At 43.4% G+C, this 14,475-nt stretch overlaps 1 protein-coding gene across 5 annotated transcripts in view; it reads left to right on the top strand.

Moving 5' to 3' along the window:
- The window catches only part of LOC108700542 (rho guanine nucleotide exchange factor 9), a 258,564-nt gene extending 244,895 nt beyond the window's left edge, over positions 1-13,669 (top strand). For 3 of the 5 annotated variants that reach the window (XM_041575080.1, XM_041575083.1, XM_041575082.1), the window contains 2 exons: positions 984-1,052; positions 10,712-13,669. In XM_041575080.1, the coding sequence (XP_041431014.1) occupies positions 984-1,052; positions 10,712-10,899 (257 nt within the window). In that variant the 3' untranslated portion in view covers positions 10,900-13,669. The remainder of the gene's footprint in view (positions 1-983; positions 1,053-10,711) is intronic. The other 2 variants (XM_041575084.1, XM_041575081.1) reach the window with 2 other exon arrangements.
- Positions 13,670-14,475: the final 806 nt, after the last annotated feature.

The following is a 14,475-nucleotide window of genomic DNA, read 5'->3' as shown; positions in this document are numbered from 1 at the left end:
TTAAAGGGGACACATAACTTTCATAGCAGTGTTGTAGGACTACAACTCCCAGAATTCGGTTGCATATGAGTAAGGGTTCACAAGGAAACATTACTCCTGCAATTATAGCTATGGATTCTTAAAATAACACTAACAATAGGATTTAGCCTGGAGTCAGGGTAAAAGTTGGGTTGAATACAGTTGTGATTGGTTTGGATACTCTCAGCACACCAAAGCAGGGTGATAATACTGACAATACTTTAAGTATTTGTCAACATGTTTTGAGCTAAAGTTGGCCTGACCAAATGTTGGACCACAGAGGAGAAGCTTGAATCTCAAAATAACAAAACAACTCACTTCTTGAGACTTAACTTTTTAACACAATGTTGTTATTTAAAAAAAGGGGGGGGGTATAGTGTTGCTTTATAGCCCCCATTGTATATATCACTAATATTAGTAATGCTCCATTTTCAGTCTTCTGGGATTCTGGGAAGAGGAAATTATTTTTACTTTAGGTCTAGCCGTTCACCTTGTTTAGAACTACTTATTCAGAAACGGCTTTGTGTTTGAGAGAGCAGCCCAGCAAGTTGATGTTTGGCTTTGGAATTCCTATGAAATCCCATCTTATTTTATTAAAGGGGATCTTAATCCTCTGTAAAGGTGCTGATTTGTCCCTCCACCCCTGGCTCTATAAAGTATATATTCACAATTTTCATTGGAGGGTTCTCTTGCAAGCACATGGTCACTGATCCTAAAGAGCTGCAGAAAAGCTTTGTTGAGAAATAACAACTTGATGTTGCTAAACTGCTGCCCCCAGCATTTTTTAACCCTTGATAATATGTTGAAGTATGCTGGAACTTTTAGTCCAACACAATTAAATAAAAATATGGCTGAGCAACAGTGTCACATGCTCCTATGATTCAGTTTTATCAATAATTATTATTGTGCTTTGTACGACCTTTTCAGGGATTTAATTTTTTTCCCCTCTGGTCTTTATCTATTAGGTTTTGAAATATCTGAATACCAGAAGAAGCAAGCAGCAATGACTGTAAGGAAAGTTAGCAAGCAGAAAGGTACATCTTCTTTTCATTGTAATTAGTTGCACTTAAACAGCCAGGGTTGTGCTTGAGGGACTATGGGAGCATGAAGTCTACACATGCTGAAGAAACACAAGGGCATTTAAAGTAGTAAAGAGGGTGCAAAACTCTCATTGGATTAACATCTAAGTATGTAACATTGTACTTTGACTAAAAAACAGTGTACAGAATTTATTTTGTGTCAGGACCTTTGGTTAGTGTTATGCAAAGAATATCCATTAGCATTCTACAAGATAGCCCAGGTTTTTCAGTCACAGCCTTATTATCTGAATTGCATTTTCTACAGTAAAAAATATTAATCATAATGAGGTATAACTGGTCCTACGACAAATATTTTTAAGTTACTTTGGGTCTCTTGAGAAAAATCTTTGGAAACCGTATGTAGACACAATATTCTAAAACCATTTGCAATTAGTCTAAAAATGCAACCACACAGCAGTTTGAAGTCAGAATGAAACATCAATAGGAGAGGCAATAGGAGAGTCCAGAAAGACAAAACACACTAGAATTGAACCCTTATTGAACCCTCATAGCCTATCCATATTCTGTTTACCAGGGGTTATGGATCCCAAAACGATTTGCAGGCTAGTAATAGGCAGAAAAGTAAAGGTTATATGTGAAAATCATAAAGAAATAGCAAGTCTCAGCTAGGTGCATCCAGGAGCCTAACTTCATCAGCTTGGGATCTGATGTTTCTTGATCCCACCTAGGGTGGGGGGGAATGGGGGCATCACAGCTAACCTTGTTCAGCCTCTCTTTACTGGGCCAACTTTTTCCCCTTCGCTTATGGACCCCTGAACCATCTATAACATGTTAAAAGTTAAGGTGAGCATCCCTTTTCAAGTTTTTAATGATGTGGAAGTTGATAAGGAGGCAGCAGTAACATTCAAAAGAACATGCTTATGTGCTGATATTGATTTCAGTGAGAGTCATTATTCCTGTGCCACTAAATATGCTCCATTGCCTGCGCTGCTAGTTAGGGATGGCTTTAGACTAAATGTTTATGTTTGACGGGTCCCGTTGGCACTTAAAACTTTCAGACCATGCACTTTCCGCTTTAACATCGGCAGTGATTCGTAAAGGAGTTAAATTTGCATCTATCTAGCAGGACTTCTTTCTGTGTGAGTAATAAAATGGGTCTGGCACAGTGCTTTTACCAACAGCATACAGTAAGCATTGCAGTTAATTTTATAGCCCACAGGGGAGTTTCATGAAAAGTCCTTTGGCTCAGGAGGATGTGTGTAACCTTACTAAGAATTTAGTGTAGCTACAAGGAAATTAAATGGTTTGTCGGTAGGACTTTCACCGCTTAATGATTTTTCAGTTTAAATAAGTCCATAAATTATATAGTGTTGTCCTCAGATTGCTAAGCACATGTCCAATTGCTTCTGTGATAAAAGCTCATGATCTCATAGATGACAAGTTTGAGAGTCAAATGATATATAAAATAGTGATGTCATACTGTTAATGTGTCTTTGAGATCTAATTGTTTTAACAACAGTTTGTTGCAGTAAATACAAGTAGGCAATATTATCTTCCAGCATCACCTGGACTATTCCAGGCATGCACACCTGCATTTTCATGAGTCTCTTTATGTATAATCCCCAGTTTGTTAAAAGCAAGGGGTGTGCTAAGGATGTACATGAGCATTGTTTCGGCATAATTACAGGGCATGGTCAATATTGTTGTTCCTTTGCTCATCTGCACTTTCAGGTGCAGCTAATTGTCTGTGACCACCTTCCCTCTAGGACCATACTACCTAGGTCTAGAACCTTCTCACCAAGGCATCTGAGTCCAACATAAGATTATTTGCATAGAGGGCACCAGCACTGAGGAGCAGTACTAATATAATACAGTTAGTTGTATAGTAATATAGATTGAAAAAAGGGACAAATGTCCATTTAGTTCAACCTTTGTCTATAGTGTATATAACCTGCCTAACTGCTAGTTGATGCAGAGGAAGACAAAACCCCCAATTTGAAGCCTCTCCAAAAAAAATTCCTTCCTTCCTTCCTTCCTTCCTTCAAGATGGAAACCGGACCAGTCCCTAGATCACCTTGTACTATGTACTCTCACTGTTAAAAAAAACCTTTCTGAATATTTACATTGAACCTCCTTTCTTCTAATCGGAATGGGTGACCTTGTGTCAGCTGGAAAGACCTACTAGTAAATAAAGCATTAGAGAGATTATTATATGATCCTCTTATATATTTATACATAGTTATCATATCATCCCTTAAGCGCCTCTTCTCCAGTGTGAACATCCCCAATTTGGCCAGTCTTTATTCATAAAGTGCAGCAAATACACTGTCTGCTGTGAAAAACATGTCCCCCAATTTAAATTCACTTGCTGATTCAAAAAAACAAGCAATAAAAGTACAGTCCTTGCTTCTAGCACAGTTTTGTTTATTTGGACAAAAAGATCCAATTTGATGCCTGGCATTTTTCACTTAGATAAGAAGATTTTTAATAAAGTGCAAATTTCAAAGGAGTTGTAAGGGCAACCCCAGTTGGATACACTGCAGTTCTCTTTTCTTGCCTCGATGATGTGCTCACAGGCACTCACACAGCCTGCAATATTAATAAGGGAGAAATGTTCGAGCAGCTGCTTGCTGCAAGGAAACAAGAGGCACGTAAAGCTCACATGGCATAGGAGCGAGCAGTTTGCCACCATGGGGCTGTTTTACAATGAAACTTTAATATGATACTGGGGAAAAAACAGGTGGTACTTGCAGGTTTTCCTTTATAAAATCTCCCCCATATGTGATTTCTGGAACTATTATTTTGGTACATAAATGTAAAAATTTATTCAGATGATTCTCTTAACGAGCATAACAACATGCCTTTAACCTCTAATTTTCCCGTTTCTGGTTTAATCTCTGTTCTGTTTCTGGAATAGCCAAATGCACACCTTAGTAAATGTAGCACACCATGATATATGCAAGAGCTAAAAAATGCTTTAATATATTTAAAACATGTATACAACAATACATCCATATTACAAGCAATAGCATATTCATACTACCAGTGTTCACAGTACAAATTAGCAAATATGGTAAATCCCAAAGCACCCATGGCAAGTACCTCTTGCAACTGCTTCCACTTGCCTCTTTAGCCTCCCTTTCCTGCCTCTCTGCTATCTTGACATAATAGCACCCCATTCTCCACCAATCCCTCACTAACCTGCCCTCGCCACAACAGCCCCTCCTCAAATTCAGTCACCTTGATGACTCTACAGCAGTGCTATTCATTCTTGTTTTTCTAGGGGAGAAATTGTGTACTAAAATGTCCAGAGTTTCTCCAGAAATAAATACAAAGTTTCTAAAACTTTATTAAAATAAGAGTTTTGTTGACAGTGAACCTGTAATGGAATCTACCTCGGCTTCTCAAGATGGCGTCCAAGATGGCGTCCAAGATGGCGACCGCCTACCTCACCACATGGCTCTTGCTGGACGCAGGTCTATGACCTCACCTCCCTCCCATTCCGGGATTGGTTGTCGGCGACGGAACGGACGCCGGCGTCAGAATCGGGCGCCGGCGTCAAGGCGTCAGCGTGGGGACGCTGGCGTCTGCGTCTGACGCAAGCGCGTCAAAAATTGGCGCCAACCCTGGGACTATTTAAACTCACTTCCCCTTCCACTCCTTGCCCAACTATAGGTTCCTGTTACTGTGTTCCTGGGTGTTATTTACTATATTGATTACTTGTGTACCGATTCCTGCCTGTCTTACGATTCCGCTTGTCTTCTGCCTGGTCTGACCTTTTTGCCTGTATTTTGACGATTCTTTGGATAAACCCTCTTGTACCTCGAACCTGGTCTGGTCTCCTCTTTGGTCTACACTATTACTGTGCCTTCGGGCCCGTTACAGTATAGTTGGGCCATGGACCCTTTGGAGGAGACTCCAGCTCCACCTGATGTCGGTGGCGCCATCCGCGGTTTGGCTTCCCGCATGCAGTCATACGAAGCCCAGCAGTCGCACTTCGGTCAGGCTCTAGAAGCTATCCTGGACAAGCTGTCGGCATTATCACCTGTGGCCCCGGTCCCTGTGGCCGTTCCTGCAAGCCCACTCCAACCCTCGGAGCCTCGCATTCCTGCGCCTCCCCTCTACAGCGGCGACCCTGATGCATGCAGAGGTTTCATCAACCAGTGCGAGATCCAGTTCGCCCTGCTGCCAGGTCAGTTTGCATCTGAACAGGCTAAAGTGGGGTACATCATTGCTCGCCTGCAGGGGAAGGCTTTGGAGTGGGCATCACCTTTGTGGGAGAAGAGGGACCCTTTGATTGACGACGCCAGGGCCTTCATCCGTGAACTACGGGTCGTTTTCGATGCCCCTGGTCGAGCTATGTCATCCTCGGCTCGCTTGTTCCAGATCCAGCAAGGCACTCGCTCTGTTCCTGAGTACGCAATCGAGTTCCGCACACTAGTGGCGGAGACCACCTGGAACAATGATGGATACCATGCCGCCTTCTACAACGGCCTAGCCATGCGTATCAAAAACGACCTGGTCTCCCGGGAAATTCCTTCTCGGTGGGAGGATCTGGTGGCGCTGGCCGTAAAGGTTGACACCCGACAGAGGGAATTTCAAGTCGAGCTCAACAGAGAGCGTTCGAAGAAGTATCCCCGGTTCCAATCCACACTGGCTCCCCGCTTCCAGAGACCCCTACTCTTCAACCCGGCTACTGCTTCTCCCTCTCCTACTCCTGCGGCTTCTGCTTCCTCTGCTCCATCTTCTGAGGAACCCATGCAGATAGGACGGGCTCGTCTCTCTGAACAGGAGAAGCTACGGAGAAGGGCTGCTGGTCTATGCCTGTATTGTGGGGGTAAATCGCACTTCGCCCATGAGTGTCCGGTGAAGCCGGGAAACGCCAGCACCTAGGTAGGTTTGGGGAGACCTATCTGGGTGGTGTTTGTTATACTCCCCAACCTTCTATTCAACGCTTTCTTCTTCCGGCACAGATCCAATTCGGTTCCCAGAAAATCCCAGTGCAAGCGTTCCTGGACTCTGGTGCTGCTGGAAATTTTATGGACAGAGGATTTGCTGTTCGTCATGCGGTCCCCCTACAACCCTTGGCTTCTCCTCTGCGAGTATTGGCTATTGATGACCGCCCTCTGTCTTCGGCCATTATCTCTCAAACCACCGCTGAACTTTCTCTAAGAGTGGGCACCATGCATCTGGAGAGATTGGCCTTTCTACTCATTGACTGCCCTTCAACTCCACTCGTTCTGGGGCTCCCCTGGCTGTGCACTCATAACCCAGTCATTGACTGGTCATCCATGCAAATCTCCCGCTGGAGTCCCTATTGCCTTCAGAACTGTTTGCCTGCCGTACCTCTTATCAAAGTGTCTTCTGTGTCTTCCAATTTTTCCCTTCCATCCGCCTATCAAGATTTTACCGATGTCTTCAATAAGGGCTCTGCAGAGACTCTTCCTCCTCACCGACCCTATGACTGTCCGATCGAACTTCTTCCTGGTTCCATGCCTCCCCGGGGTCGCACCTATCCTCTCTCCCCCTCTGAGACGGCCGCCATGAAGACCTACATTCAGGAGAATCTCCAAAGAGGCTTCATTCGCCCTTCTTCTTCTCCTGCTGGCGCCGGATTTTTCTTTGTTGAAAAAAAAGACGGAGGTCTGAGACCATGCATCGATTATAGGGGGTTAAACAAGATCACCATTAAAAACCGTTACCCTCTCCCCCTAATCTCCGAACTCTTCGATCAACTAAGAGGGGCCAAGATCTTCACCAAGCTGGATCTTCGGGGTGCCTATAACCTCATTAGAATTCGTAAGGGGGATGAATGGAAGACCGCCTTCAATACCCGAGACGGGCATTACGAATACCTAGTCATGCCCTTTGGACTCTGTAACGCCCCAGCGGTCTTCCAGGAGTTTGTTAATGATATATTCAGAGACTTGTTGGGACAAAGCGTTGTCGTCTATCTGGATGACATTCTTATCTTTTCCAAAGATCTCCACGAGCATCGCTCCCAAGTGAAGGAAGTTCTTCTTCGCCTAAGAAAAAATAGTCTCTTCGCCAAATTTGAAAAGTGCTCCTTTGAAGTATCTTCCATCCCTTTTCTCGGGTACATCATCTCCCAGCAGGGTTTCAAGATGGATCCAGCCAAGGTCTCGGCAATTCTTGATTGGCCCCTCCCCACAAGTGTTAAGGCTATCCAGAGGTTTATTGGCTTTGCCAATTACTACAGACAATTTATTAAAGGTTTTTCTTCCAAGATCTCTCCCATCCTGGCCCTTATCCGCAAGGGGGGTAAACCACAGCACTGGCCTCCTCCAGCCTTGGACGCCTTTGAATCCTTGAAAACTGCCTTTTCTTCTGCACCTATTCTCAGACACCCCGAGCTTCTTCTTCCTTTTTTCCTCGAAGTTGACGCCTCAGATGTGGGAGCTGGAGCTGTCTTATCACAGAGATCATCCTCGGATGGGAAGTTACACCCCTGTGCATTCTTCTCTAAGAAATTTTCTTCCCCCGAACAGAACTACGATGTGGGGAATCGTGAGTTATTGGCAGTGAAGCTCGCCCTGGAAGAGTGGAGACATTTATTGGAAGGATCCTCCATCCCCGTGACCATCTTTACAGACCATAAAAACCTTGAATTTATCCAATCCCTCAAACGCCTGAATCCCCGACAAGCCAGATGGTCATTGTTCTTTTCCCGTTTTAACTTCATTATCACTTTTCGTCCTGGCTCTAGAAATAGAAAAGCTGATGCCTTGTCAAGAAGTTTTGTTCCTGAAGTTCCCTGTTCCGAAGATCCTGAACCCATTGTACCTCCCTCCAAGATCGTCGCTGCTCTATTTCCCTCCTTGGCCTCACAGATCCTTTCCGCTCAAATTTCGGCTCCTGACAATATTCCTCCTGGGGTTGCATTTGTTCCTCCTGATTGTCGTCAGTCTCTTCTTTCTCAGGCTCACAGTTCTAAACAGGCCGGCCATCCCGGAGTGGAAAAGACTACCGAACTCCTTTCTCGCCTGGTGTGGTGGCCATCCATGAGAAAGGACGTCAAAAACTTCATTTCTTCTTGTACCATCTGTGCCACTTCCAAATCTGGACATTCTCCCCCCAAAGGACTTCTTCTTCCTTTACCCATTCCATCTCGTCCCTGGACTCATCTTGCCATGGATTTTATTGTGGATCTGCCTGTTTCCTCCGGTCACACTGTCATATGGGTTGTCGTTGACAGGTTCAGCAAGATGGCTCATTTCGTTCCCCTCCATAAACTCCCCTCTGCTCCTGAACTTTCCAAGCTCTTCATCCAACACATTTTTCGTCTCCATGGCTTTCCTGCCGAGATCGTCTCTGACCGAGGCTCACAATTCGTCTCTAGATTCTGGAGATCCCTGTGCAAAGCTCTCAACATTTCCTTGCAATTTTCTTCTGCTTATCACCCACAGTCGAATGGAGCCGTTGAAAGAGTGAACCAGGCATTAGAACAGTTTCTTCGCTGCCATGTCTCCCTGTGCCAGGACGATTGGTCGGATCTCCTTCCCTGGGCTGAGTTTGCCCATAACAACGCCTTCCATTCTTCCTCACATCAATCCCCTTTTTTCTGTGTATACGGTCAGAATCCATTGGCATTCCCTCAGGATCTTCTCCTCACCAATGTCCCTGCCGCCAACGATCAGGCTGCCCACATGATGGCTATTTGGGCTGCTGTTTCTTCTAATCTGCTGAAGAGCTCCCAGGTCCAGAAGAGGTCTGCCGACAAGAAGAGGATTTCCGCTCCACCCTATGCTCCTGGTGACAAAGTTTGGCTTTCCACCAGTAACATCCGCCTGAAGATTCCGACCCCCAAGCTTGGTCCCAGATTCATCGGTCCCTTTCCTGTCATTGAAGTCATCAATCCGGTGGCGGTTCGTCTTCAACTCCCTCCTGAGATGCGGATCCCAAATGCTTTCCATGTTTCTCTTCTCAAACCTGCTGTATCTTCTTCCTCTTCTTCTTCTCCCCCAGCTCCAGTCCTGCTTGATGGTCACCAGGAATTCGAGGTGAAGAAGATTTTGGACTCTCGTCTTTCCAGGGGCACTCTTCAATATCTCATCGAATGGAAGGGGTTCGGTCCCGAGGAGTGCTCCTGGGTCAGGAGCTCAGATGTCCATGCGCCCATCTTGGTTCGTAGATTCCATAAATTATTCCCTCTCTCCCCTAGTCTCGGTGGTCCTGAGGCCCCCCCTAAGGAGGGGGGTACTGTAATGGAATCTACCTCGGCTTCTCAAGATGGCGTCCAAGATGGCGTCCAAGATGGCGACCGCCTACCTCACCACATGGCTCTTGCTGGACGCAGGTCTATGACCTCACCTCCCTCCCATTCCGGGATTGGTTGTCGGCGACGGAACGGACGCCGGCGTCAGAATCGGGCGCCGGCGTCAAGGCGTCAGCGTGGGGACGCTGGCGTCTGCGTCTGACGCAAGCGCGTCAAAAATTGGCGCCAACCCTGGGACTATTTAAACTCACTTCCCCTTCCACTCCTTGCCCAACTATAGGTTCCTGTTACTGTGTTCCTGGGTGTTATTTACTATATTGATTACTTGTGTACCGATTCCTGCCTGTCTTACGATTCCGCTTGTCTTCTGCCTGGTCTGACCTTTTTGCCTGTATTTTGACGATTCTTTGGATAAACCCTCTTGTACCTCGAACCTGGTCTGGTCTCCTCTTTGGTCTACACTATTACTGTGCCTTCGGGCCCGTTACAGAACCCAGAACACTGAGCAGCTCCACTTCAATACATTTGTAACAATTTAGGTTCAGCAAAGAAACAATTGTAACAATTTAAGATAAGTAAGTCTCTTTGCAATGTCAGCTTCATTAGCAAACCTGTTATAACACATAAAACTTGCCCTTAAAACTCTCAAGAATGTGTTCAAACTTGCATAACCTGCCAAATTTTGTAAAATGGACATGGTAATTAAGAGGTGTGGCCATAAATGACGTGGTCAAAACATTTGATGTTTTTGTCCCTCTTTATATTTTTCAAATATTGGGAGGTATGTACTGTATATATTTTTCTTACAGTATGTGCCACTGAATAATTCCATAATGGCCATTTTAAGTACTAATAATGGGGGTTATGTAATAAAAGGCACTAAGTTTGCTCAGGAGCAGTAACCAATAGCAACCAATCAGCAGTAAGCATTTACTGGTCACCTGTTTAAAAGCAATCATCTTATTGGTTGCTATCGGTTACTGCTCCTGGGCAAACTTAGTGCCTTTTAGTACATATGGGGGTAAGGTCCTTCCCTCTGGCTTATATGAGTCACTGTTCTCACACATAAACCAAGGACACATATACATGCTAGGTGACATCAGCCAGTGAATGGACAGAGCTTTTACTCTTACTCCTACTTCCTGCATTGTATCAGGTGATCAGTGAGAGCACTCAAACAACATCACAAAATGGTGGCTCAAGGAATTTGTAACAGAGAAATATTTACTTATATGCCTATTAGATAAGATTCTTTGATAGGTTAGTTGTTACTTTATAAAACCACTGGCAGCTAGGCTTTGGTAACCCAGACCTACCATGCTATCTATTACTGGTTTGGATAAGTTTTTGGTTAAAATATATTCTCTCTGTTTAATGGAAGACTAATTTGTCCTTTCTCTGTGTTTCTCTTTCCTAGCTGGTGTCAGCTGCCCTCGCTCCGTTCCTCCAGCATATCCGCCCCCTTTGGAACCCGGGGCCATCCAAGGACAGTATTTGGTGACCGATGGCATTTCTCAACCACAAGTTTTTGAGTTCACGGAACCCAGGAGAAGTCAATCTCCATTTTGGCAAAACTTCAGCAGGTTGACGCCTTTCAAAAAATAATACAGAGATAAATATATATATATATATATATATATATATATATATATATATATATATATATATATATATATATATATATATATATATATAAAGAAGAAAATTATATTTATAGGTGGACTTTTTTTCGGAGAAGCCTAGTCGCAACTAAACTATGAAAGGACCAAAAATTAAGTAAGATAGGAATATTAACTAAAAACTTTCTTTTTAAAAAATAGTTTTTTTCCTGTTAGAAAACAGGAACTGGTCATCTTCGAAAATCTCCACAAGACTCATTTTCTCTCTGAAAAGCTCATTTGTGACCATGAAACATGCCCATACTGTGGCATTCTCAGGATTCCACTTCCTGTGTGTGCTAGTGACAAAATCATGGCTTGTGGTTTATTGGTTCCAGGGAAATATTGCACATTTTTAGAGAGCAGCCACTTCGTTATTAAGGGAAGCCAAGAGCAGCCTGATCACGTTGCACAACCTGCATTCATTTGAAGAAATCTCGCCCATCGTAAATGTTAAGGCCTGCAGCTGCAGTGGGGATTTCCATATATGTCAAGTCCCTCTAGCACTGAAGGAGTTAACCCATCTTCATATCATTATACCCTCATTATTGTACTTTTTTTTTTTTAATTGCAATTCATCATCTGAGTTTTCACAAAGTGAATGCAAGGCATTTCTCTACACTGTATAGAGGCTGAATTCATGGAATTAGAGTATTTGGTAAAACTAGAGAGACTGCAACTGATACTGCCTGCACATTTCCAGAACTTCTGAGTTATTTCCATTTGTGTCAGCGCGGCGTGTGTTTACAAGCAGGCACACCAGGGACACTAGAGATGAACCACTTAACTGTCAGTCTGTGCACTCTTCTACCTATTTTTGAGCTGTGCCTGTAAAGGGAAAGTCTTTCTCGGTGGACCTGCCAGTCTTTGCTCACTGCTTTTGTTGTTTTGTAGATATTCTTAGTGATGACAAGTCATGAAGGGAACAATACTAAACTTTTTCATTCCTCATTACTTTGGTGAGCAGACTTGCATTTTTAATGATCAATCTGTGGTGAGCTTTATTTTTATGTTCTGTTTTTCTTCCAAAGAAACCCTTTTGTTTATTCTGTTAATTTATACCCATTATTCTGCATATGTGCCAGCATACAATCTTCCCTTCTGCAGTGGCTTTTATTCATTTGCTGAGTCCTTTTAGGTGATCCCAACACAGACCATTAGCAACACTTGTAGAGGCCTCCAGCTCTTTTAGGCTTTTGGTGGTTTATTAGTATGCTTTCTCAACCTTAAAGCTGCCACCAACTGGCTCCTTCCAGAGATCTCTGGAAGTTTATTCCAGAGTCAGTGTCTGGGATGCCAAACCACCAGCCCGTTGGTTGCACCAGTGAAAAGCTGTTGCATTGAGGAAGCACGGTAATATATTTGCACATGGATGTTTTCTGCATTATGCTGTTTTGGAGGATATACAAACAGATCCAGATACTAATGGGACACACTAAGGTAAAAAAGATATAAAAGTTTCCCTTTAGTTTTTAGTTTTTTTTTTTAAATCTCTGCCATCTCATTTTTACATGGGTGACATTAAGGGGGTCATATCCAAATTTTTTTCAAATCTGATTACTTTTGGTAAGCCACTCACAACCAAATCTGCACAAACTTTCTCCCCCCCTATTTATCATGAAATTTTCCCAAAAAATTCTTGTGTCTGCAAAGTTTTGATGAGAAACATGATCTCGGCAGGTCTGAGTTGAATTACTTTTTTATTCTGACTTTTAACACCATCAGACTTTAGTATATCACAAAAAAAATCTAGTTTTTTTTTCTCTTTAAAAATCCCCTTAATGCCAAGACTGGCAGTAAGGTTCAGCCATGCTGATATAGGAATGGTTTCTTCTCAAAGTGGCAATAATGTTAAAAAAAAATGCCCATAGATATTGATTGTACTGTAGAGAGACTTTGTGATGGAAGGGACCTACCCCCCCCCATGCAATAACTGCTGTCAAGCCTTGTTTGACATTGATGTGAGGTTGAAGTTTGAAGCTCTGTCAACTCAGTAACGCATCATTTTGTTGGGTGCCAGCGAGATTTTGAAGTCAGAACCAATGATGGGGAGGTTAATGGCTGCACATTAGACTACAAATGTCATTTTTTCCTTCTGTCCTATTCTCTTTAACCCTTGTTTTTTAGAACTTAACTGTTAGATGCCTGTTTTTAAAGCTGTGGGAAACCCCAGTGTACCCCATTGCCTCATAACTGCGTCTGAATACAAGCCAAAATCCTGACCATTTTTACAGCAGTATATTGATTTAAGGTGACCTCGGAGATCTGCGTAAAATACCAGCATAGAAAAAGTAGCCACTGCTACATTTGCCATCAAGTCTTTTACGTAATTTGTTTTAAGGCCTTTTTATGAACATTTACAATCTTACACATTTAATAGGTTACACGCAGGTCTGAGGTGATGTAAAATAATGGCATGTGCTGTTTGGACAGCTTCAATAAAAAAATACACACCTTTACAAATAGCGTGGCATTGTGATGCACGGCATCAAATCACACGTACGTAGAAGTTCACAGCTTTAAATATACATGCCTATTGTTTTACACCATATTATGTAATTTGTGGATAAATCCATTCACACAGCTTTATAAATAGGCCCCTTACACTCCCCCAATCTCGGATGCCATTATTTTTATTCTCTTGTTTAGAGATGTCGCGAACTGTTCGCCGGCGAACTTGTTCGCGCGAACATCGGGTGTTCGCGCTCGCCGGAAGTTCGCGAAGTCGCGCGACGTTCGCCATTTTGGGTTCGCCATTGTTGGCGCTTTTTTTTGCCCTCTCACCCCAGACCAGCAGGTACATGGCAGCCAATCAGGAAGCTCTCCCCTGGACCACTCCCCTTCCCTATAAAAACCGAAGCCCTGCAGCGTTTTTTCACTCTGCCTGTGTGTGCTGAAGAGATAGTGTAGGGAGAGAGCTGCTGCCTGTTAGTGATTTCAGGGACAGTTGAAAGTTTGCTGGCTAGTAATCGTTTTGATACTGCTCTGTTATTGGAGGGACAGAAGTCTGCAGGGGTTTGAGGGACATTTAAGCTTAGGTAGCTTTGCTGGCTAGTAATCTACCTTCTACTGCAGTGCTCTGTATGTAGCTGCAGTGGGCAGCTGTCCTGCTTCTGATCTCATCTGCTGACTGCTGCAATAACAGTAGTCCTTGTAAGGACTGCTTTTATTTATTTTTTTGTTGTTTTACTACTACTACTACTACTACTATAAGAGCCCAGTGCTATTAGTCTAGCAGTGTTGGGGAGTGGGACTGGTGTGCTAATCTGCTGCTCCTAGTAGTTCAGCAGCACCAACTTTAATTTTTTTTTTTAATATTCATTTTTTTTTTATTTTACTTTTTTTTATTTTACTACCGCTGTAGTAGTGTATAAGTTGACCTTTTAGGCATTATTTGCCCTGTAGGCATTATTTGCACACTGTTTTCTTCAACCCGCCATCTAGCTGTGTGACCTTGTTCACATTCTGTCTAAATATCCATAATATTACCGTCTCCAGAAAAAACACCGGAGTGACTTTTTCA

The sequence above is a fragment of the Xenopus laevis genome, chromosome 8S, assembly GCF_017654675.1.
Source record: "Xenopus laevis strain J_2021 chromosome 8S, Xenopus_laevis_v10.1, whole genome shotgun sequence".
Classification (NCBI taxonomy): Eukaryota; Metazoa; Chordata; class Amphibia; order Anura; family Pipidae; genus Xenopus; species Xenopus laevis.
This window is presented reverse-complemented; position numbering and strand designations above follow the sequence as displayed.